This window comes from Gavialis gangeticus, unplaced genomic scaffold (assembly GCF_001723915.1).
Source record: "Gavialis gangeticus isolate Ggan-Ray unplaced genomic scaffold, GavGan_comp1, whole genome shotgun sequence".
NCBI classification, from domain to species: Eukaryota; Metazoa; Chordata; order Crocodylia; family Gavialidae; genus Gavialis; species Gavialis gangeticus.
The window spans coordinates 5,008,674-5,031,302 of NW_017729001.1; the positions used below are offsets into that span (position 1 = coordinate 5,008,674).

General features: G+C 48.8%; 1 protein-coding gene across 1 annotated transcript; it reads left to right on the top strand.

Moving 5' to 3' along the window:
- The first annotated feature begins 1,147 nt into the window (after positions 1-1,147).
- CABP7 (calcium binding protein 7) lies at positions 1,148-18,353 on the top strand. Its single transcript, XM_019506624.1, has 5 exons — positions 1,148-1,169; positions 1,454-1,597; positions 11,100-11,212; positions 13,175-13,328; positions 16,662-18,353. Exons 1-5 carry the CDS (start codon positions 1,148-1,150, stop codon positions 16,787-16,789), a joined length of 561 nt encoding a protein of 186 aa, XP_019362169.1. The 3' UTR covers positions 16,790-18,353.
- The last annotated feature ends 4,276 nt before the right edge of the window (positions 18,354-22,629 follow it).

A 22,629-nucleotide genomic window follows, 5' to 3' on the forward strand; every position in this document is an offset into this window, starting at 1 on the left:
CTAAGGCCAACTTCCTCCGAGCCTGAGAGCTCCCACAGAGCATTTGTGCCTTTGTTCTGCCCTCCAAAATGATGGGTCCTGTATGTGTCACATAAAAGCCTGGATGCTTTAGCCCCTGCTCTCCTTACAAATTAGGCCTTGTTACAAAGCCCTTTCTAAACCACAAAAAGTTTGGATTGAAGCCATCATGCGTGGCTAAGTGTTGAGACCTACAGGCCCCTCCCAGCTCTGCTATCAACTTACTGCACGACCTTGGACATGTCACTTTCCCTCCCGGTGCCTCAGTTTACCCATTTGTAAAATAGGGACAATGATCTGGACCCTCCTAGGCAGATGTTTTACAATTTATGCATTAAGGGCCTGCTCATTGCAGCTGAATGATCGGACCCAAGAAGCTGCTCTATACTGCTAAAAATGATGCAATCTAATTCCCTTTATTAGTCCTATTTTTACTTTCCTCTAAAATTTACAAAGAAGGACACCTAGAGCTTGGAATTGGTAGCCTTGCTGTGGGTCTGATATATCTGTTTCCTATCAGTTCTCATGTACATAGAATAAAGGGTTCTGTGGGTGAGAGGCACCCTTTCAAAGCCAGCTGGTACAGGCTGTGACTGTTGGGTGCTCATGGTTTGAAAATTCACATAGACTATACTTTTCAAAATGTTGTTCACTCATCATTTAAAAACTCCACCAGGTGCAGGTGGAACAGCATGGACACTGCTCTATGGTTTTAAAAATGAATCTATTAAAATGTGATAAGACTGTTTCAAAGGTCTGCATCTAAATGGCAGGTGCTGGCTGTTGGCAAAAGGCAATGAATATACTAAACTACCAGGGAATCCAACACTTGCAAGAAGATTTGCCAGAAATCATTGTGACAATGCTACTATTGTGCCCAGTTCAGCCAAGTCATGGCTGCCGGAATAATTTTTAAGACTGGTGGCTTAGTTCTTTAGAAAATGGTTTTCTAATGGCATGTACTTGCTGTAGACAGAATACCATTCAAAGAAGAAGGGAGGTTTAAGGGCACTCACCTTGGACTTGGTTCAATTCAGGACCTCAGTTTAGTTCCCTACTCTGCCACAGACTTCCCTTGCCACCTGGGAGATTCCCTTCACTTTATTTCCCCATCTGTGTAATGGGAAGAATGGCTCATTCTGCACAGAAAGGTTGGGAGGATTCAGTCTATTAAAGGCTGGTATGGGAGTTGAGTGAGAGTCCTCTGTGAATAGAAGACACCAAGCTGAAGCTGTGCTCTCCCACTGGGAGATACTACCCAGGCAAGGCAGCTGATTCTTCCAGTGAGTTTGGCAGGGGGGTCTGATTTGCTTTGGGGAGGAGGAGGGAATCTTGTTTCATGTCTATGCTTATTCCTTGGGGTCAGAGCCAGGACTATCGTGCATGATGGGGCAAACCAGCTGCTGAGCATATTTGCTCTCCTCTCTCCCTGCAGAAATCCGGGAAGCTTTCAAGGTGTTCGACCGTGATGGGAATGGCTTCATCTCCAAGCAGGAGCTGGGCACAGCCATGAGGTCTCTGGGCTACATGCCCAATGAGGTGGAGCTGGAGGTCATCATCCAGCGGCTGGATATGGATGGTAAGGCTTGTCCTCTCATTCTTCCTGGGATTGTCGTAGGTCTTGGGATCTTTCTGGGACCCACCTCTGTTTCAGGCAGCATCTTCCATGGACCTATGGGTGGCAAGACAGGACAGAGCTGTGCTGTGCAGGGCAGGGAGCTTCGTATGTCCTCCAAGATCCCCCCCATCCCCTCAGGTTCCTTTCTCTCTCCTCTTTCAGCCCTTTCCCATCACCCTTCTTTCCATCTGTGCTGCCTCTGATCCTATCTCCTCTGCTTTCAAGTCACGTGGTAAATTCAACCCTGGGTTGCAAGTCAGAAAGCCCACCAAAGGGAGGCAGCCAGCACAGTCCTGCTGGGGCTATACCACATGGGTACTACCTCCCACTAATGGATGCAGCAGGATTGTGAGCAGGTGTGGTCAGCCTGGGAGATCAGGAAAAGGGGAGGTGAGCCCAGAAATACCTTAAGAGTGATCCCCCAACCCAAATATTGAGGCCCACCATTGTGTGCAATGTGCACTTCCTCATGTCAGCCTGGAGGAGGAGAAGTAGCAGAGCAGGACTCTGCCCTGCACAAAGTGGCGCTTCCCTCTCCCTCTCCATTAAATGACTCACCTGCTCTCAGACCAGCCATCTTTCCCTCTCTCCCCCCTTTTCTCTGCTGTTTTTCTCCATCCTTCTCTCTCCCCATTCTCATGTTTGCTCTCTCTCCATTACCCCTCTTTCTTTCATTTTCTCCCTCTTTCCCCATCACTCATCTTCCATCTCCCACATTCACAGTCTCCATCTCATCCCACAGTATGTATCTGTTTCCCGCTGCTTTCTGACACCCCCTGCCAAGCCCCTCCCCAGACATACAGGCAGTCCCCATTGACAAGAAACTCCCACAGATGCATCCTGCAAAAGAATTATGGCCTTTATCTCTGTCCTTCTCCTTATCTGTCTTGTTCCCTCCATCTCTCTCTCCCTTGCGCTGTGCTCCATTCTCTCCCCCTCTGCTTCCAGCTTAGCTTGTATGGGAATGAATATAATATCACTGCTGTAAAAGGTGACAGCACCATGAAATACACTCAGGTGCCCGAGTAGGGCTGTGATTGTCTAGGATGGGACGTGCTGTCAGGGCTGCCTTCCTCTGCAGCCACTCACTACCTCTGCCCTCTGCAGAGGAGTGTGCTGTGCTGTAGGCTAGCTAGACCTTGTCTCTGAGTAACTGGACCAGCGTGGAAGAAGAATGCAGCTGATCTGCAGTCCGTGGGGTGCAGCTCCTTCCCAGTTTTGTTACCATCTCCTCATTCCAAGCACATGATCTGCTTTTACACTGCTATATTTTAAATGCTTGTTAAAGAGACAGGAGGTGGCCAGTTTAAAATCTAGTATTCAGATTTTGCAACAGGATTTACAAAATCCTAATAGGAATAGAAACATTTATATAACATACAGCAGATATGTGTGCCTTATCACCCTCCAATGACTCATCCATCACTGGATAAGTAGCCTACTATGGCTACTAGCAAATGTTATTACTTCTTGAGAGAGAGAATAGTAGAGAGCTGTGCAGTAGATCTGAAAGGGCTCTAGGTGTGCTGAAGAGCCATGGCAGGGGCAGCTGCTTGTGTACAGGTGTATGTTTTTATTTGAATGAAAGTGATGTTTGAAACCAGACTTCCTTTTACAGTATATGGGAAACACGAGCATCAGCATGGTGTGCTAGGGCATGGGAACCAGGATACACCGATTTCACAGTCAAAACTGAGTGCAGGGAAGTAATAAGTCACACGAATAGTAGAAAATAAAAGAGTTCAAAACCATTCACAGTTAATCTAATCTTAAAAGGGTTGCTAGTAACAGGGGTAAAGGGGAAAGTGCAAATACCTCTATGTGCTTACAGGGACTGTGCTCAGGAAGTCAGCCGCCTGAGCCAGCTGAAACCATTTAGTCTAGGTTTGTTAGTGCACAGTACAGAAGTGGGGCAGGGCAGCTGGGCACCAGGGTCAGAGGCCATGCAGGGGGGTACCAATGACTTCTGGCTGCTGATGCCCATGATGTGACTGTGCAGCTGCATGGCAGCTGCTATTTTTCTGCCTCTCCTTTAAGTCAGCATCCAGGGCTACAGCCCTGGTCACCTGCTTTCATTTTGTTACCAATGTAATAGCTCCCTCCTGCCCACACCTCTCAGAACAGGATCTGTCATGCAGTCAGCATCCCGCTCCATGACAGCTGGGTCCAAGCGGGGACTCAGAGGGACCTGGTTAGTAGCCTCGGGAAGCCAGAAGGAACTCCAGGGTCTGTCTGCACTCAGAAGCCTCTCTGCAGCATTCCCTTTTCAGTCCTTATGGTTGCCCTCTGTCCTCCTGTGAGCACCAGGAGGCCTCTCACTTCCCCTTGTCTAACTCCGCATACCAGGCAGCACAGTGTCAAGCGTCTTGTGCTATTATCATGGCTGAACTCCTCCCAGAACTTGCCCCCTCTCCTTCATCACTGTAACTTTCTCCCCTGAAGACTATCCCATGGGTGCCTGCTCTAATGGCAGCTCCACCCTCTTCCAGAAGTCTTCTCTTTTCCCCTACCCCACTGCTGCAGAGGCAGCTCTTCTAGGTCCAGCATCTCCTTCCCTACCTTTACCTTTTACTGCAGCTGCCTCCTCAGCTCCTCATATTCCTGTCCCCAAACCCTGAGACTCTCTCTACTTCCTGCCTTCCAGGCATCTTCTCACCTGCTGCAAACCTCTCCTCGCACCCCAAGTCTTCCCAAAAGCCTTCTTTCACCCTCTCTTCTCCCCCAGGGAGAAGGAATGTCCTTCCGCTCATTCTCCAGCCCTGGGTCTTGTCTCTTTCTCACCTCCACTGGGCAAGGCAGACAGTATCTCTGCTGCTGCATTTGTACTAAGCCGGTGTCCCTACAATGTTCTATGAATGTCTACTATAATTATTAATCATCATCAACATCATGTCCGCTATAATGCTGGGCTGTTACCAGTGTGCAGCCTGGTTCTCACAGACTGCAGATAATCAGGTGTCCTTTCTCCAGCCCAGCTCTACCACCCGGGCTTTGCTCTGATGCACTCCTGACAGCCCAGCCTCTCTGGACAGTCAGAAGTACATCTGGTGTCCCAGTCAGGGCCCAGGCTGGCAGGTGTCCCAGTTAGAGCCAGGGCTTGACTTCAAGGTGAGCAGCCATATGCCTGAGACCTAGAGCTGTCAGATATGTTTCCTTGCAACAGCTGATAATGTTACTGATATAAGCTGCAGGGAGTTTGCTGCCAGCAGCGCCCCTGCTAGCAATACCTATAGGAGGAATAGGAATATGAAACCCTGGTCTCAGGTCTTGGCAGATATATAAGGGAGGAATCTTGGGGTGCGATATGGCAGGTAGGTAAAGGAAGGACTTGGGGTTGCACCTCCGGAAGTCACAGCACTAATCAAAGAGGTCTTAACATAGTTTTGAATTCTCTGTGCCCTTCAGATTCTGGACCCTTCTGGGGTTGAGTGGCCCCTGGTATAAATTACAGCAGCTGAGGGGTTGCTTTACTTTATAGCTGCATCCTCACAGCCACCTCCATGCTCTTTAGTGGTTTGGACCCTGCTATTAAATAGAACAGCCCAGGTGGTGCTCTAGTTTACAACTGCTTCCTAAGAGCTGCTTGAGGGCTCCTCCATTGCCTGAAGCATCCAGCGTCTGCACAGCAGCATGCTTGTGTTATGGATATTCTCTTTCCCTGGTCTCAGCATCCTCACTATGCCAAGGATTGCAGTGTGTGGATGCTTACAGCAGCCCTATTCCATACCTGTAGTGGGAAAATTCACCCTCAACCCCTTTGCTGCACAGGTCAGCCCCTGTATGCTGCCGCAGCATTGCTTAGGGGCTGGGGAGAGGGACAGAACCACGCCCTTTACTTTGCCCACATGGGATGGGATTCCTGTCTCACTGATACAGGTGTAAATGCAGAGCAGCTCCACTGTACAAAGAGAGAATGACTGCGAGCAGAACCAGCCTCCCTCCTTGCTGAATCACATTGGAGCCTATTCCCATCACTCTTTACTGATCCTCTTAAACAGCTTGTTAATTTATTGGATTTTTTTTTCTTCTAAAAGCCTTTTGGGCAGGGCTGCCAAGTCATCAGCTCCCTTCATTATTCATTTTTAGTGCTGGCTTGACAGCCCTGGAGACCAAAGTCCTTTTTATCCACAAGACAGATCCAGCACAGGCAAATGCAGGGCAAGTAGCACAGTGCATTTGCCCCAGCCATGTAGATCAGCCATGCCACAGGGACTCTGGCTCCAGAGAGAGTTGACTTCCAGGGATCTTTGGTACTTGGCTGGTGCTACAAAGTAGCTTGTTAATGCCAGTCATGGGAGAAAGGGAAGTTATGCTGCAAAGCCCCATTCCCTTGGATCTAGTGTGAGAGCATTTCCAGGCCCAGTGCAGCCCCACCCGCAGCACCACAACCTATTCATCTTCCCTCTTCCCAAGATCTTTATCCTGCAGAACAGAGTCATCACATGATGATACAAAGCTGTGTTCAGTCAAGCCCACTGGAGGTGCAGGCAGCATGAAGTTGCTGTGAAGATTTCAGGTTAGGACAGCAGCATGTATAACCACCCTTCTGGTCTCTCTGAAGGAAGAGGAGCCCAGTCGAAAAGTATGGCTTTGGTTTCTTATGCCAGACCTCATCACACAGCCTGGGGAGGATCTTGACCCACCAAGATAAGACCAGAACGTGACCCCTTAGAGTTTGGCGTGTCCTGATTCTAGCTCTTTATAGGAGCCAGCTAAGTTTGTTCCAGGAGCAAGGGGCTCCACCCACACGAGCAGCCAAGCCACGACAAATACAGCCATGCACTTGCGGTGGAATGACTGCGTGCACAAATACAAACTGGGGAATGGCTGGCTAGGCTGCAGTACAGCAGAAAAGGGTCTGGGGGTTACAGGAGTCCTTAAGTTGAATATAAGCCAACAGTGTGCTCCTGTTGCAAAAAAGCCAACAGCGAGCCTGTCTATGTGTGCTGTTAGTGCATGGTAAGGTTACTGGGCATCAAAAAAGAAGTAGTAAATAGCCTCCAGGGAAAGGGTCTACATGTGCACTGGCTTGGAAGCAAATTTGTTCTCAACTGGAGGAGGTAAGACAGGGATGTTCCTGCCCCTTTGTCCTGTTCTGCCCCATTGCAGCAACCAGGGGGAGCTCCAGGCCCCCCAGGTGCTAGCCTGAGGCTGGCAAGGGGCAGAGGGCCAGTCCCAATCCCCACATGGGGGGAGAGAGCTGTCCCAGCAGCTGGGACTGCTGCATCCCAGCCATGTGGTGATCAGACCCAATCCACATGTGACTGGGTGCCTAGCAGCCACGTGGGGATTGGAGGGGATCCCAATCCCCACATGGTGGTGAGAGGCATACTCTCCTGATCCCCATGTGGCTGTCCCCACCAGACAGGGACACCTCTCTCTGCCACATGGGGATCAGGTCCTGACCCACTCCCCACCTGACTGGGATGCAACAATCCTAGCTGCCAGGACAGCTCTCCTGGCCACGTGGGGATCAGGATGGTCCCAATCCCCATGTGGCAGAGTGACAGCTGCCCCTTCAGCTAGCACAGCTCCCACCACATGGAGCTTAGCCAGGCAGCAGTAGGTCCCCTGCTGTCTGGGCCAACCAGGAGCAAATTATGCCTGGCCAGCATCTACACATGCACTGCTATGCAGTAGCTAATGGACAGTTAATCTACTACCTGTATTTTCAGGTAGTAGATAACTGTGCATTAGCCTATTTTACTGCACAATAGCCTAGCACACAGTTAAATAGTGATGCTTTACTGTGCAGTAGATTAGTCTACTGTGCAGTAAAGCATCTCGTGTGGCCACAACCAGTGATTCTTCCACTCTGTTCATCACTTGGTGAGGGCCTCAGCTGGAGTAGTGTCCTGTCTTGAGCTCCACACTTCAAGAAGGATATGAACAGTTTAGAAAGAGTCCAGTGCAGAGCAGCAAAAATGATTGTGGGCCTGGGAAGCAAGATGCATGAGGAAAGGCTTAAAGACCTAGAATTATTTAGTCTGGAAAAGAGAAGACTGAGGGGGATTTGCTAACAGCCTTCAAATACCTGAAGAGTGATTATAGAAAGGATGGAGATAAACTATTCTCTGTACACATATGGGGACAGGACTAAGAGCAATGGCCTCAAGCTGCAGCAGAGAAAATCTAGGTTGGAGATTAGAAGGAACTTTCTGACTATGAAGGTGGTCAAGCACTGGAACAGGCTGCCTAGAGAAGTTATAGCATCTTATCTCTGGACATTTTCAAGGGCAGGTTATCTTGGCTGGGATGCTTAAGTCAGGGAATGGGATGATCCTGGGGCAGGACTAGATGACCTCATGAGGTCCCTTTCAGTCCTACTTTCCTGTGATCCTATGATGAAGAATGGCTAAGAGCTGGGGTAAAGATGGGACACGTGGTATTGGGAGCCAAACACCACTCCATTTCCAGTGGAGATTCAACCAAAGCTTGTCAACTTCTTTCCCACCTTATCTGGTTAACCTTAGTGGTGTCCTGTTTCCCCTTGTAGCAACATTTCTCCTGCAGCATTAGAGGTGCTGACTGGACTTTCCATCTTCCCTGGTTCCTACCCTGGGATGCTGATCTCTGGCTCAGCCCTTGCTGTGAGGCTCAGGCCTCACTAGTGAAGTGTGACTAAATTTCTCATTACCTTTTGCTGGCTGTGGTTCACAGAGCCCTCAGATCTATGGTTTATTGACTATGAGTGTCCCACTTACTGTTGGATCGGGCTGCTGGCTGCAGTTCTGGAGAGGCCCAGTTTCCCCCTTGACAGCTGAACAAAGTTATCATCAGCATAAAGGAGATAATTAACTCTGGCATCCCCTAATAATTACCCAGAGGCTGCTGACTCTTCTGGCAAAGGCACCAGATCACAGGGGTAGATAGTTACAAATGCCAGACAGAGGCTGCAGCCCAATCTTGCAGGTCTCTCATGTCCCAAGGTATCAACTTTCCTGCTGTGTTGAGCCCATAAGCAGGGTATCATATCATATCTTCTTGGATGGGGTGGGAAGGAACAGAGCAGGGGGAGGCAGTGCCAACAGAGGCTTTCTATAGTTTTCATGGCATCCAGGTATGTATGTCTGTCCTGTCCCCCTTGCTACAGTACTGCGAGGCAGACGGTGAGGATTAATTCACATGGGCATGCCAAGCACTTTAAGAAGGTTTGCCTGGAAGGCAGTAGAGATGGGCAGAGGGTCACAGCTGTTCAGGGACACAGGTGAGGTTGATGATATAAGTGTCTCTCCCCAGTTCAGGATTTTCACCCTCAGTTGTGCTCACGTGTCTCCCACTCAGATCTTTTTTGCCTCCCTTTTCTCAGCTCTCTCTGTCCTTCTCTCTCCTTCATCCTGTTCTGTCTCTCTGTACCTCTCTTTTACTCTTTGAGTCCTCAGATATGGAGACTGCACTCAGGTCAATGACTGACCATGCATCTCTGCTGGGACTGGTGGCTTAATTTGGCGTGTCCTTGTGGCACACGCAGTCCCTGCTTCCAACTTGCAGGCCACCTGCCCTTCCTGGCTACACAGAGCAGGGGCAAGGACACTTCAATGTAATAGAAATGTGGGGCTGGAAAGGGCCTCCTGGACCGCTGAGTACAGGCCTCTGCATTCTCAGGCTGTTTTTAACCCCCCCACAAAAAACCCAAATCACCACTTTGTTTGCTCACCCACAACTACATGGAACTATGTCTGCAACACCAAGAACACTCCATAGTGTGCTACAGGAACGGGAGATGAGGGAATTGCCAGTGCCCTGCCACTGCTATGATGGGGAAGTAGATGGTTAATATATATGTGACAGGCAAGGATTTCGGTGGGTGATATCTTTTATTGGACCAACTGCATGATTGAGATAGACTTAGACAAGCTTCTAGATGCAGTGCATTCTTCATGTTGGTATAAGGCCATAAGATCCGCTACAGAGGAAGGCAGAAACCCCTGCAGTCTTTGCCAGTCTGACCTAGGGAAAAAAAATCCTTCCTGACCTCAAGTGGAAGAATAAGATTCCTTAGCCAGGAACCTCTGGGCTTCTGGCTCTTGCAGGCTTATCATCACACCCCAGTCAAACCCCCATAGTCTTAGCTGTGGCCAATGACAAAGGAAAGTAAAATCTCCCCATCCAGAGGTGGATGGCATTTATGGAGCCGGGAATACCTTTCTGGCCCCAGCTGGCAACCAGCAAAGTCCTAAAGCATGGGATTAGCAACAGCTTCTATGCTACAGAGCTACCTTTATACCCCAACCTTGCATATAGTTTTCCCATATGGGCCCTATGTGGAAGCCTCTATTTCCAGAGATCCATTAATGGAAGACCTCCAGGGCTTTATTTTGAACTCACAGTGCTCAGTGTTGGCATCCTGCTATGCAATTGATAGGCAGTACTCCAGTTGCCCCAGCACCCCCTGGGCCAGAAGGGGAGGGCTTGTGTGGGGACAGGATCATCAGTTAACACGCTCTTAGACCCTCTCAGAACTGCCAGTATTATATTGTCAGTTGGAAGGATTTCAAACAGATCCTTTTCTGCCTTTTCTAATTCTTGCATGGATTTGCATTCTGATTCTTTCAAACTAATTAAGCAAATAGGCCCCAACCACCATTACCAACATTTCATCTATTTTTTAGAGGTATACAGAAACTCTCAGTAATGTGTTCAGGAAAAAATTCAAAGAAAAGTATTGAGGTAGGGAAGAACAGGCACAATTTCCTAATGACAGAAATAGATTATGTGGTTAGGCTCTAACTTCTCACTCTAAGCTTCTTGGATCAGGGCCCATGTCTTGGTTCTGTGTTTGTGCAGCACCTGATATACATTGGGGTTCTTGGGTTTTTTTGAAGGGCTGAGGCTTTGGAGAAAAATTGGCAGTGGATTGGCACTTTGACAGAGGGAGAAGGCAGGTCCCTCCTGTGCGTTCCACCTCCATTCATTCTCCAAAAGCTACCTGGAGGGCTTCTGGAAGGCTTAATCACTCCTTCAAAGGATCCTGCACAGTTCTGGGTGGATCTGAGCTAATGCACCCAGGAGAGGGCAAGTCACCCACGGGAGGAGGCGGGGAAATGAACCAAAAATCAAAGCAAGTGCACTGTGACTGGAAAAGTGACTCCAAAAGAGAAGGCAGGGAAAGCACTCATACCACCCGGCAATCAAACAGAAGGGAGAAAAAATGGGGAGAGAAGCTACAAAAAGAGAAAAGAGGGAAGTGATGAATGCAAGTGAGAGAGAGATGGAAAGAAGGAAGGAGTTAAACAGAAAGGAAAGGGAAAATGGGAGGAAAAAGGGAGAGATGAACTCAGAAGAGAGGTGGAAGAAAGGAAGAAGAGAGACAAGACAGAAAGAGGAGGGGAAGGATAAGGTAAACAGCTGATGCTCAATGCAAAGGGAGGGAAGGAGGGAGCCAGCCTGGCTCCACTGGCCCAACCAGGGGCTGCTGCTCTCCACGCTGTGGAGCAATAACTCCAGTCTCTTTCTTTCTCAGGGGATGGGCAGGTGGATTTTGAGGAGTTTGTGACGTTACTGGGTCCCAAGCTCTCCACCTCGGGGATCCCCGAGAAGTTCCACGGCACAGACTTCGACACTGTCTTCTGGAAGGTAGGAGGTACCCCTTGCCCAGGACTGTCTCCATGCTCTCCCTTCTCCCTGACACCACTGCAGCCTCATCCTTAGATCCCAAGCCTTGAGCTAGACACAGTCCTCCTCGGAGACAGGGAACACAGAGGAATGGCAGTTCTAGACATGACTCTAATCACAGAGGTACAAACCACTCCTGGTCTTTCCCTCAGATCCCTGGGGATCTGCCTGGGAAGGAGCAGCCAGTGCAGTGAGGGGATGAAGAGAAAGACGTTACTCATAAGAAGGAGGTCTTGCTTAGCCCAAACCTCACCAATGCTCCTCATCTATAGAGACCCACCAAAAGCCATTGACCCTCTCAGCTGCAGTGTGCTCCCAAGTAGATCACTGTTATCCAGAGCACCAAAGTGGCTGCTGACGATATCGGTGGGATCAGGTCAGCAGGCAGCATGAGCACTGGAGCAGGATGGATAAGAGAAATGTTGTCCCTTACTACAGGAGTGAGGGCAAGTGAGATGCACAAGAACAGCTGACATGATGGAAACTGGAATGTGTGCTCTTATCACACTTAGTAGGGCAATACAGAAAACATCACCAGTGGCAGCTGCTGCAAAGTGGACCCAAATCTCACCCCAAATCCCCCACCTCCTGTGCATACAGATCCCCACTATGTAGCTATTGATAGTTCAACACCAATATGCTAAACACATCCCAGCTGAAGCGACATCACTGTTGTGCAGTTAGCAGACTCACATGACAGCCTGGTCTGTTCTGAGTCTTAGGGAGCAGTTGCTTAGCATCAAAGGCTGCATTTCACTGAGACATTTCAGTTTTCACTAGCCTGACCAGAGTATCCTAAAGGAGCAATGACCAATGACCAGCTCCTCCACTGTAAGGCCTTGCCCCAACACCTGTGTCTGCAGCTACCTAAGCCTCATGGACAGCAAAGGCTTGACAGTCCTGGAGGTGATCAGTGAGAGGGAAATCTGGCTTGGACCTTGCCTCCTTTATCAAAGGCCCCGCCAACTGTCTCTGTGCCCCTGCATTACACTGCAACAGGAGCCTCTTTGCAGATGTAACTTAACATGTGCTCTTAGAGGACCAGGAGTAGCTGATAGCTGCTGATCATATACATCCTTGACCTAACACCACTGATCTAAACTGAGGTGCAGCAGGTTAAATTCTGGCCTCTTTCTGAGCAGTGCCATTCCCTGGGAGCCAGATTCTTCTGGTTTTTGCACTCCCCTGGCACTGACAGTCAGAGCAGTGTTCAGCCTGGCATCCCCTCTGTTTTACGCAACTCCTCGGGCCTCCCTAGATGGGTCTCCCCACAGGCTGTTGCTCACAGCACAGCTCTCCAGGCAGGCGCTGGTTTGAAGTTTCCAGTTTGGGGCTAATTTTTGGATCATCTTTTTCCTCTTGGTGCATTTTGCACTCCAAAGCAGGGATGGTCAGAAGGGAAAATGGAGCTCAGGCAGGGCATTTGTCTCCAGCTCTCTGGGAGCCTGGTGTCACTAAGTGTGACTAAGGGTGTGGGGGTGGAAGGGATGGCAAATAGTCATCTTGTGTTTGCAGGCAGCACAGTCCCCTGCCTGAAGCACCTCTGTCACGTTTGTATACAGTGCTGTGCCCTGTTGCTTTGTTCCTTCAGCTCATTCTGTTCCCCGTAGCATGACGTAGTTGTTGACCATGTGACAGCTCTGACATGACTTGTGACAGGCAGCAACTCTTTGATAACTATGACCCATGCATGATGGGGACCACTGTGCTGAAGTGTGAGTGGATGGTGGCAGTGACAATCTGCACCCCTTGTGAGAAGGGGGCTGGTGCTTAAGGGTTGGGCAGCCCATGTGAGGGCAGCCCTGTAACATGCAAAGAGAAGTCACACGATGCCCATGCAAGTTTCCATGACAATAATGCCAGGGTTGCATTCCCCCATGAGAGAGCCATAACTTCTTCGTGATCTTTCCCCCTCCACCACAGTGCGACATGCAGAAACTGACAGTTGACGAGCTGAAGAGGCTGTTGTATGACACCTTCTGCGAGCATCTGTCCATGAAGGACATTGAGAACATCATCATGACTGAAGAGGAGAGCCACATGGGCAATGCTGAGGAATGCCCCGTTGATGTAGAGAGTAAGTGCCCCCTTCCACCAGCAGCTGCAGACACAGGCAGAGCTTCTCCTTATTGGTATTTGCCCTACAGTCATGGACCTGAACCCTATGGTGCAAGATGCTGTATAGATACGGGACAGAAGGATAGTCAGGGTGCCCAGGAGATCACAGTTAGATCAAGGCAAACAGCCATTTTTTTCAGATTTTGGGAAGTTCCAAAAAATGTAAAAGAATTCTTTTTCAGGTCAGCCTGAACTGAAATGCCAAAGAAATGGCTCTGTGCCCCATTTCGCGTGGTTCTGAACTTTTTTTTTAAAGAAAACAGAAGGAAATTTCAAAAGCTGTTTGGAATAAGAAGCTGGAACTGTTTGTTTAGCAAATGTTGGAGCAAATTGTGTTGATCATTCTGTGCAACAACTCAGTGAAACCAACCCAAATTCACAAAAACATTTCGCTTGTCAAATCTGCATTTTTTGCTGAAAAAAATTGTCAGCCAATTTTCCCCCAGCTCCCTTCACAGCCTGCCGTGCAGGGGCACCCAGCTCCATATGTGGGCAGTCACAATGTGCTGTCTCTGCTCCCACTGTGACACCAGCCCTCACCAGCCATGTTGCCCCTAACAAGCCTTACCTGTGGAAGAGGCATGACTGACTCCACTGGAAGCAGGATCTGGGTTTGCTTTGATACAGCAGAAGCTAATGCAGGGCTGGGTAACTTCAGGGAGATGCACCATCCTCCTTGACCAGCTACCCTCTCTTAGCTGAGGGACTGAGTGAAGTGCGGGTTGGGACGGCCAAGTGTTCTGAGGGCAGTCCTGAGATGTATGGCTTGGTGCCATGTGCTTTGTCCCATGCTCTGACCCAGGGTCAGTTTTGTGCATGCTGTCTGGGTGGCCAAGTGATGCCAGGATGTGTGGTGCCACCCACGGGAATTTACTGATCTTGAACAATTTCTTGAGTAGGGCCTCTGTCCTCCCTGCTGCTCACATGGTACTCTGCAGCTACTGCACTTGGGATTATGCCTCCTTCTCGTGTCCCAAGCAATGTGACACAGCCCTATTGGGTCTTAACCTGAAAAGAAACATTAGTAAGTTGTAGGTGAAAGCCATTTGTGATCCATTAAAAGGAATCAGTCGAACATGACCCCCAGGAATGCCTAAGTCTGGGAGAAAAGTCCTGGTTGCCCTTCCACAAGGAGTGGCACTGAGTGCAGGTGGTACTAGGTCCTATGCAGAAGGCAGTTTCCCATCTTATACACATCTGTCCATCAAACTGTCTCATAGGATAAAAGTGACCCTAAGCTGACAGTGACAACAATGATTACAGGCCCAGAGAGAATGACCTAGGAGGAGAGACTGAAGGAGCCAAGACTGTTCAGTTTAGAGAGGAGAATAAATGAGAGGGCTCACCATAGTTGTATCCCACTCCAGAGGTGGCTGCATTTTGGCTTGAAGTTATACTGCTGCCGTGTAAATGCCTAAGAACATTAACTGGTCTGTAACTTATTTTACTGGGTGATTTCCTGTACTCTGATTGGCTGCATTCCAATTTGTTTGACTGCACTGTTATTCTGAGGGATGGGGGAATCTCACTGAAGCATGAGCTTGAAATCCACTCTGTCCTTGTGCCAAAGGCTGTCCTCAGTGACCCAGTTGCAAATGGGTACCTGTTCATTCAGCCTGGGGAACTGAAGGCAGCCAGACATGATGCTAGTCTTTGTGCATGTCCCTGGCATGCCTTAGGCACTGTGAGCTGGTAGAGTTGGAGGACATTTTCTTGACAATTATTTACCAAGAATTGTTTTCTAAGCAAATTAGCTCATTCTAATTAACTGATAGCCATTGTTAAGCAACACACACAGGAAAGTGCATATTCAGTTCAGACTTAGTACACCAAAATTATGTGACTATATCTACTCTGATAGGCTACTATAAGCTCTTCTGCTCTTACTGGCTTCTGTGCCTAATATCAGGTCTGCAAATAGGACTGGTTGATACCAGGCTTCTTTGCCCCCATCCTACTCCTCATCAAACTCAAAAACAAGTCAAGTCCCCATGTTCTGGGCACATGGGCAACACACAGACCACTGAGCTGCCATGATCTGTACACACCCCCTTCATGTCACTGCCTTCTGTACATAAATCTCCTGTCCTATACTCTCAAATTAAGGAGCGCTGTTCTAGTCACTCCCACATGCACACACCACAGGCAGCACAGTTGCTAGTACATTTTATGCATAAGCAGTAAAGGCCTCTGTATTCCACATATGCCTGGATGGTGGAGATAACTACATTTGGTGCAAATGTGGAGCGAACAGCTGTGCTCATCCCATTCTGGGCACATGTAGCCGTGCTTCACACCACACTGGCTGTTGCCGTTCCCGTTGACACAGAAGATTGCTGCAATTCCTAAACACGTTGACCGTGGAGGTCACAGAACTCCATGCATACACCACAAGTCCTCTGCCACTAGAAGCGGCACATTTTCTACACTAGTTCACTGTGGAAGCCATGGGGATTTTCATTCATAGAAAATAGGTTGACAACCTGTGGCCCATGGGCTGCAGCCATTAAATCCAGACCCTGGAGAAGGGGCTTTGGCAGTGTTTGATGACAGGGAGTTTTACCTATGCCACACTGAGACTGGGTGTCAGGGAGAAGTGGCAGCAAGAAGTGGTGGCCAGGTCCTAATGGTCGCCCACCCTCAGCCAAAACAGGGTCATTCCAGCCCGCTGCCAGAAAACATTACCAATCCCTAATATAAAACATAGTGAGTTTACTGAGTACTCTGGCACCACCAGCCTTGTGGGTGAGGAAGATGGTGACACACCATCTTCCCCCACCTGTCTCCCAAGCATTCATGAACCAAGCAAACCAGATCAACTGAGTCCTATTACCCCAATTTTTTTTCTTTTTAATTAAGAAAGTGGCAGTTCTGTTCTGGCTCCAGGTTGCTTCGAATGTTAATACAGGAAGGAACCACTTGGTGCCGTGCAGGAGAGCTGCTGCTCGGCATGCCAAATGGCAGCGGGCTGTGGCAGGGCTCCTTAGCAAACCCGTCAGCACCCGTCTCGCATCAGGGAGCAACCCTCAGCAGCACTTGCCAGACAAGCAGGATGGTGCTTCATGTACGAGGGTCTTCCTAGCAGGTGGGCTGCAAGCTACAAGCAGGGAGGGCACAGGGATGTCTGAAGACACCCTTGGGGTGCAGGTGGGGATGGATCCTCCACATCAGCCTGAGAATGAAGGGCTGCAGGGGACATTAAACTAACATGCGTCCTCTGTCCAATCCCTCCCTTCCTGTTTACCCCTTGTCCCTCTTCTGCCCCCAACCTCCTTGACTGCTTTCTCTGCAGCCTGTTCAAACCAGCAGATCAGGCAGACGTGTGTCCGGAAGAGCCTCATCTGTGCTTTTGCTATCGCTTTCATCATCAGCGTCATGCTGATCGCCGCCAACCAGGTGCTGCGGAGTGGGATGAAGTAGCTCAGACAGAGAGACCGTCAGCCAGAAGAACAAACACAGAGATACCTATATAAATATAAATATATATATATATACACACATATATATATATATATATAAAAAATATATATAATCTATACACCACGGGGGGAGAAAGCAAACTGTTTTCCTCCATGGCACACGTCTTGGGGACACCCACCGGCTCCTCACTGACATCCTTTGTTTCCCTCCTCCGACTCCGCCTCTGATGGGAATGCCCTTCCTGGAGACAGGGCCCTTTGTCTGCAAATCACCTGCCTTGCCCTGGGGCTGGAGAGGTCACCTGGATTCGCATGGCTGTTTGCAGAACATTTAAACTAAAAGTGCATGCAACGTGCATGGACCCCCCTCCTGTCTGAGTGATGCAATAGCGTGTGCTTTTATAACTGGGTACTAGGATCCTATCAGATATATAATATATTCTATATCTCTATATTTATGATAAACCAAATCGTCCCTTAAGCAATACACACTCGTCAAGATTTTCTATTGGAGATTTGGGTGTTGCATGGACCTCAGTAACAAGGGCTGGATTCCACCACTTGCTGAAGCATCACCACCCCAGAACCACCTCCATGCTTCTAACCTCCTCCTAGCAGGCTCCTTCCCAGAAATTCACACTCTTCACCATATCTACCCCCATCCTGTCATTAAGCCTGCTCTGTGCAAACCAGGGTATGCTGCCAGTGGAAGGAGACAGCAATCGCTGCTGGTTTATAGTCTATTCTGTATTGTCTAGTCTGTATTGCAGCTCAGTCCCTGCTGTCATCAGAGAACCCACACATGGGACATTCCCTAGCTATTCTTACCAGGTGTGACTGGTGCTTGATGGGCATCAAAGCACCCTGGAGGAGTTCACAGCAGGTGTGACTCACCTGATTTTGGCCTTGGAAGCACCCCTCTGACTCAAGACCTCACTGTCTCTTGGGTATGGTCATCATCACTGTCACTAGAAGCAGTGCCCAATCCATCGTACATTCCAGAGAGGCAGCGTGGACCACTGAGCAGAGGACTAGAGTGGGACTTAGGGCACCTGGGTTCTCTTCCTGCTTCTGCCACGGACCTGCTGGAGGACCCTGGGCAAGTCCCTTCCCCTCTCTGTGCCTCAGTTTCCCCATCGTAAAATGGGGGTGATGATACTGACCTCTGTTGTAAAGCACTTTGAGATCTACAGTTGATAAGAGGTGGGTTATTAACCAGCAGGAACTGCTGGACCCCACTGCTATTAATCAGCCATCCCCAAAGGTTGCTGGCTATAAGCTGCCTTTGAGCGCTGCTCCACCCCAGTTCCAGAGACGGCTGCCACCTCTCTGGTCTGGTAAATGAATGTCCTGAGGGAGCACTTCTGAACTGCCCTATACCCACACACACTCACCCTGGCTCCCATCACCTGTACCTGCTCCCTGCCCATATCTGTATCTGAACACTGTACATGCTCACACACCCTCTAGCCTGTATGTAGCATCCACCTGTTCATCAGACTGGTTTGGATTTTGGTTTTTCATTTTTTTCCCCCAACCCAAATAAAAATGTAATTTATAAACTGCTTTGGGCTCTTTTGGATCTGGCTGCGATGGGCGGCAGGTTGAGGGGAGGGGAGGGAGGTATCCTGTTAGATGATGAGTCCAGGAGTGGACCCCATGACATCCAAGGGGCTTTCTATAGGCTGCATCAGAGTCTGTGTGTAGGCACAAAGGCAAGTGGATGGAGAGAAAGTGAGCTTGGGTGAAAGGAAGGGCTGGAGAAAGAGGCTAGCTAGTGGGGCAAAGGGGTGGGAGATGGGTGTCTCAGGCAAGTGAGGTATTTTTGCATGGTTGCAAAGGAAAGTGACTGGAGTGAAGGTCTGCATTGATATGGCCAAACCCTGAGTGTTGCAGAGGAAGATTGGTGGGCATAGGGAGTATGCAGTTGTGGGTGAGGAGCATGGAGGTAGGAGTGCATTGGCAGTGGGAGGTAGGCTGGTTATCCAGGGTGGGGAGAGGTTATGTCGGTCCCAGTTCTCTGCAACTGGCTGTACTCTGAGCGACCATGCCTTTGAAAGCAGTGAGTGGTTTCTTAAGATAAGCTCATTAAGCAACCCCAGTGAGATTTCTATGCCATCATATCTCAGAACAACCTCATCCCATCCCCATGTGGCAGCAACATGTTCTGTAACACAGAGCTGCCTTTGCCAATACAGCATCTGAAATCACTCTGATCAAACTGCACTCCTGATTGCCCTTCCAAGTTGACTGGAGAACAGTGTCTCTTATCTACATAGGGTTTGTGCAGTCAGATTAGACAACTGGCTTGAAAACAAGTCTCATGATGACATCATTTCAGAACATGACATCAGCAAAGAACAACCAACAGCTTGTTCTCCCCAGGCATGTCAAAACTAATAAATAAATGAGAGCTAATAAATGATACTTAATAAAGGCATCAGCTAAGTAACTTTCAGGACCCAAAGTATGGGTGCAGATCAATGAGGATAGCTGCAGAGCCCAGGGATCCCAACAGCAGGTATCTGTTAGAAGCTTCTGCAGCATTTTCTTTCTCTGCCCCACTCTGCATGAGGGACAGAGAGAAAGACCTTTGAGTGCCCCAATACAAGGGCACATAACACAGCCCCATAACAAGTCCTGCAGATCTGCTCCCGGGATTATTCTGAACGTGTATTAAAGAAGTGCAGTATGACTCAAACCAGTCCCGGGAGAAAAGACTAAATCCCAGGACTCCTCTCCACAGGTAAGTGTCCTAACTACCAGAATAGAAAACAGGCCCTCTCATGTGCTCTCTCTCCCTTGGGCCCAATGGATGTTGAATCCTTTTCTATACAGTAGCCAAACTCCAACATGTGGGTGGTGCCCCCATCCTGTTAAGGCCTAGTGGTTAGGACCTGCCCCTGGGGCATGTGGGTTGGAATCGTTTCAAGTAGAAGTGAGAACTGACCCCATGTCTCAGTTCCTGGGGGAGAGATTTAACCACTAGCCTTTGCCTCCAGCCACATTTTAAGAGAAATCAGTGGCATCAACTGCATTTTGGAGGGAGCCCAAAGCTGTCAGCACATACTGGGCTTGCTCTGAGGATGCTTACTAAGTCAAGCCCTCAGGGGACTCAGGCAGAGAACACGTCAGTCCTGGATCCTCATATGGCCCAGCTGTAAGCTTGACACCAAGGAACTCAGCTCAGCTCAGCTCCATCAAGACAGGGGCAGTTTTGGACAAATGCTGGGGCATCACTGAGAGGCTTGGGGACTTTGCAGGTCACACAGAAAAGCTGTCTGGCAATCATCTGCCTCCAGGGCGTAGCAGCAGCAGAGCAGGGGTCTCCAAGATTGTAGTTTTGGACTTAGACACATTCCAGCTAGTCCCACTTCCCACTGCTTCCCCAGGCTGTGTTGGTCCCAACACCTGAGCTGGCTCAGTCAGAACTAGCTTAGGCCTCTGCACAGCATTGTGCCTCTGCTCCCCATCTGCGCAAAGAAGATAACAGCACTTCCCTGCCTTGGAGGGTGGGGGGCTGAGAGGAGACGTACATTCGATGGAAAACTCTTGTACAGCAGTGATGGAGCCTGTAGATAGATTCCATTATTGAGACCCGTTAAGGCAATATGCTTATTCATAACAGTACCTCTTGGGTGCTATTCTCAGTTTATAGCCCTCAATCATCCCTAGAGGAAAGCCTGCTGTGGACCAATGGCAGTATATAGCCCTTTCACTAACTATTCTCTCAATGTACAGCATCCTAGTCATTAAGCTTTGTTAATTTTCTCTCCAGCTGCAGATTTCACCCTTATATAGAAAACTGGCTCATTTTCACCATAAAAAAAGAAATCATTTGCAATAGCAGAAGTGCCTTAAATATAAAAAGCACAATGTGATTCCAAGGGTCACAGTTTGGCTGGGACTGCAAAATTCCTAGACTCCAACTGAAGGCATTTTGGTTTTTGAACTAGCTGAAAGCAAATTGGAAATCTTTTCCTTCTGGTATGAAAGAAGAGCTGGGAAACTTCATGGATCAGGGGCAGAGGGTGGGGTATGAAGTACGTGCTGCTGCCAGTTTGGTTCCAAGTAGGTCCTTGGAGAGCATAAACTGCACCATTTAATGATCCAGAGCAAGCAGGTGAAAGAAGCTGGTAGGTCTCAGCCCAATTCACTCCATGACAATAGACATGTCAACAGAAAGACAAAGGGTTTAAAAGTACTGTGGAAATTGAGCTGCACTCTTTGTGTTGTGTCACCTCTGGTCAGGACTGAGGCACTGGCAAGGGACAACGTTATTAAATCATGCATTTACAACAGCAAATTTTGAGAAGGATATTAAATGTGGCACTTCAGGGTTTAATAATCTCTAATTACCAGACATCAGGATAAGGGCTGATGCGGGGAGACATATTACCCCACATCTGATCCTGTAGGGGGTGAGTTCATGGACCTTCCTCAGGAGCATCTGGTGCTGGCCGCTGAGTGAGATGGGCATTGGCTCTGATGCATTCTGGCAATTCCTCTGCTGACCATACTGTGAGTAAATGGAGGATTTCAGCTTCTGCAATGATCAGTGGTTGGGTATGCTCCACCAGAGTGAAATTCAGTGTGAAATGTAATATGTTTATTTTAACTAGATTAAATGTTGATTCCTACACTAAAGGGACTAGATATTACGTACTAAGATTGTAAGTATTACAGGGATCATTTGCTATGCAGCTAAACAGGCCCAGGATCTCCCAGATATAAACACATACATGCACCACAAGTTTGTAGGGGGTAGCTGCTGACTGTACCTGATATAACACACCTTATGTACTGGTTGTTGTGTCAACAATAGTTTAAGTAGAGGCTACTAGCTTAATATACTATGCCCTTTCTGGCATAGGGACTCACCATGCTCAGGAACGTGCCAGGTAAAGCATGCTAACCTGTGCAACACACCAGGTACAATGTGTCCGCTGAGCTGTTGAATGTACCTGGTACAGTCTGGGTATGCATTGTATGCTGGTCAGTGAGGAAAGTATAGCCATGTAGGATTGACCTGCTGTGCTTACCATACTGAGGTACTCCAGTCACAGCATACTTGCTGTGCTGCCCAAATCCCCAGGGTGCGTGAACCCAGACATCCCACTGATTGTTCACTTCCCAAGCAAGGAGCAGCAGCAAGCGCATTGATGCTCCAGCTCTCATCTGCTCTGCTATCGATCCCATGCTTCCCTGTGTAATACGCAAACTGTGAAGAATCTGATTTTTCCCTAAGCCTTGATATTTCATGTTCATGTTTGATTAATATTTTAGGGTTATTTGCCTTACAAAGTACCTAAAGCCAGGGAACATGCACTGCAAGCTACTAGAGAGAGGGAGCATTTGCCAGAGCTAATGATAAAATCGTGGAAATGGAGGGAAGGTGAACCCAGGTGTCCCAGCACAGTTGAAAAAAGGCAACAAAATATGGGGAGCCTGCCAACCAGAAAGGGATTCTTAGCATGACTGGGACCCCAGACAGGCCTGGAATTAGATAGACAGAGAAGCCTGCAGACTGCTTGGGGCCACCATATGCATACTTGGGTTGGGAGCTGCCACACCAAGGCAACTGTTGCCCAGAAAACTAGTCCTATTGTCAGGAGATCTATCCATTTAAGAAGGCACCATTCCTCACCCAGCATTACACATATCAGAAGTAGCTGCCAAGTTTACTTCATCAGATTCTTACCTGGTTGTCCTTCTTTCCAGCAGTGTGGGCAGTTTTGGGGGAGTAAGGGAAGATCTTGGGGAGCCAAGGCCCCAAACCTAGGAGAACTGAAGCACTCTCATGCTCGCCCTTGTCTGTGTACCCACTCAGCAATCCTAAAC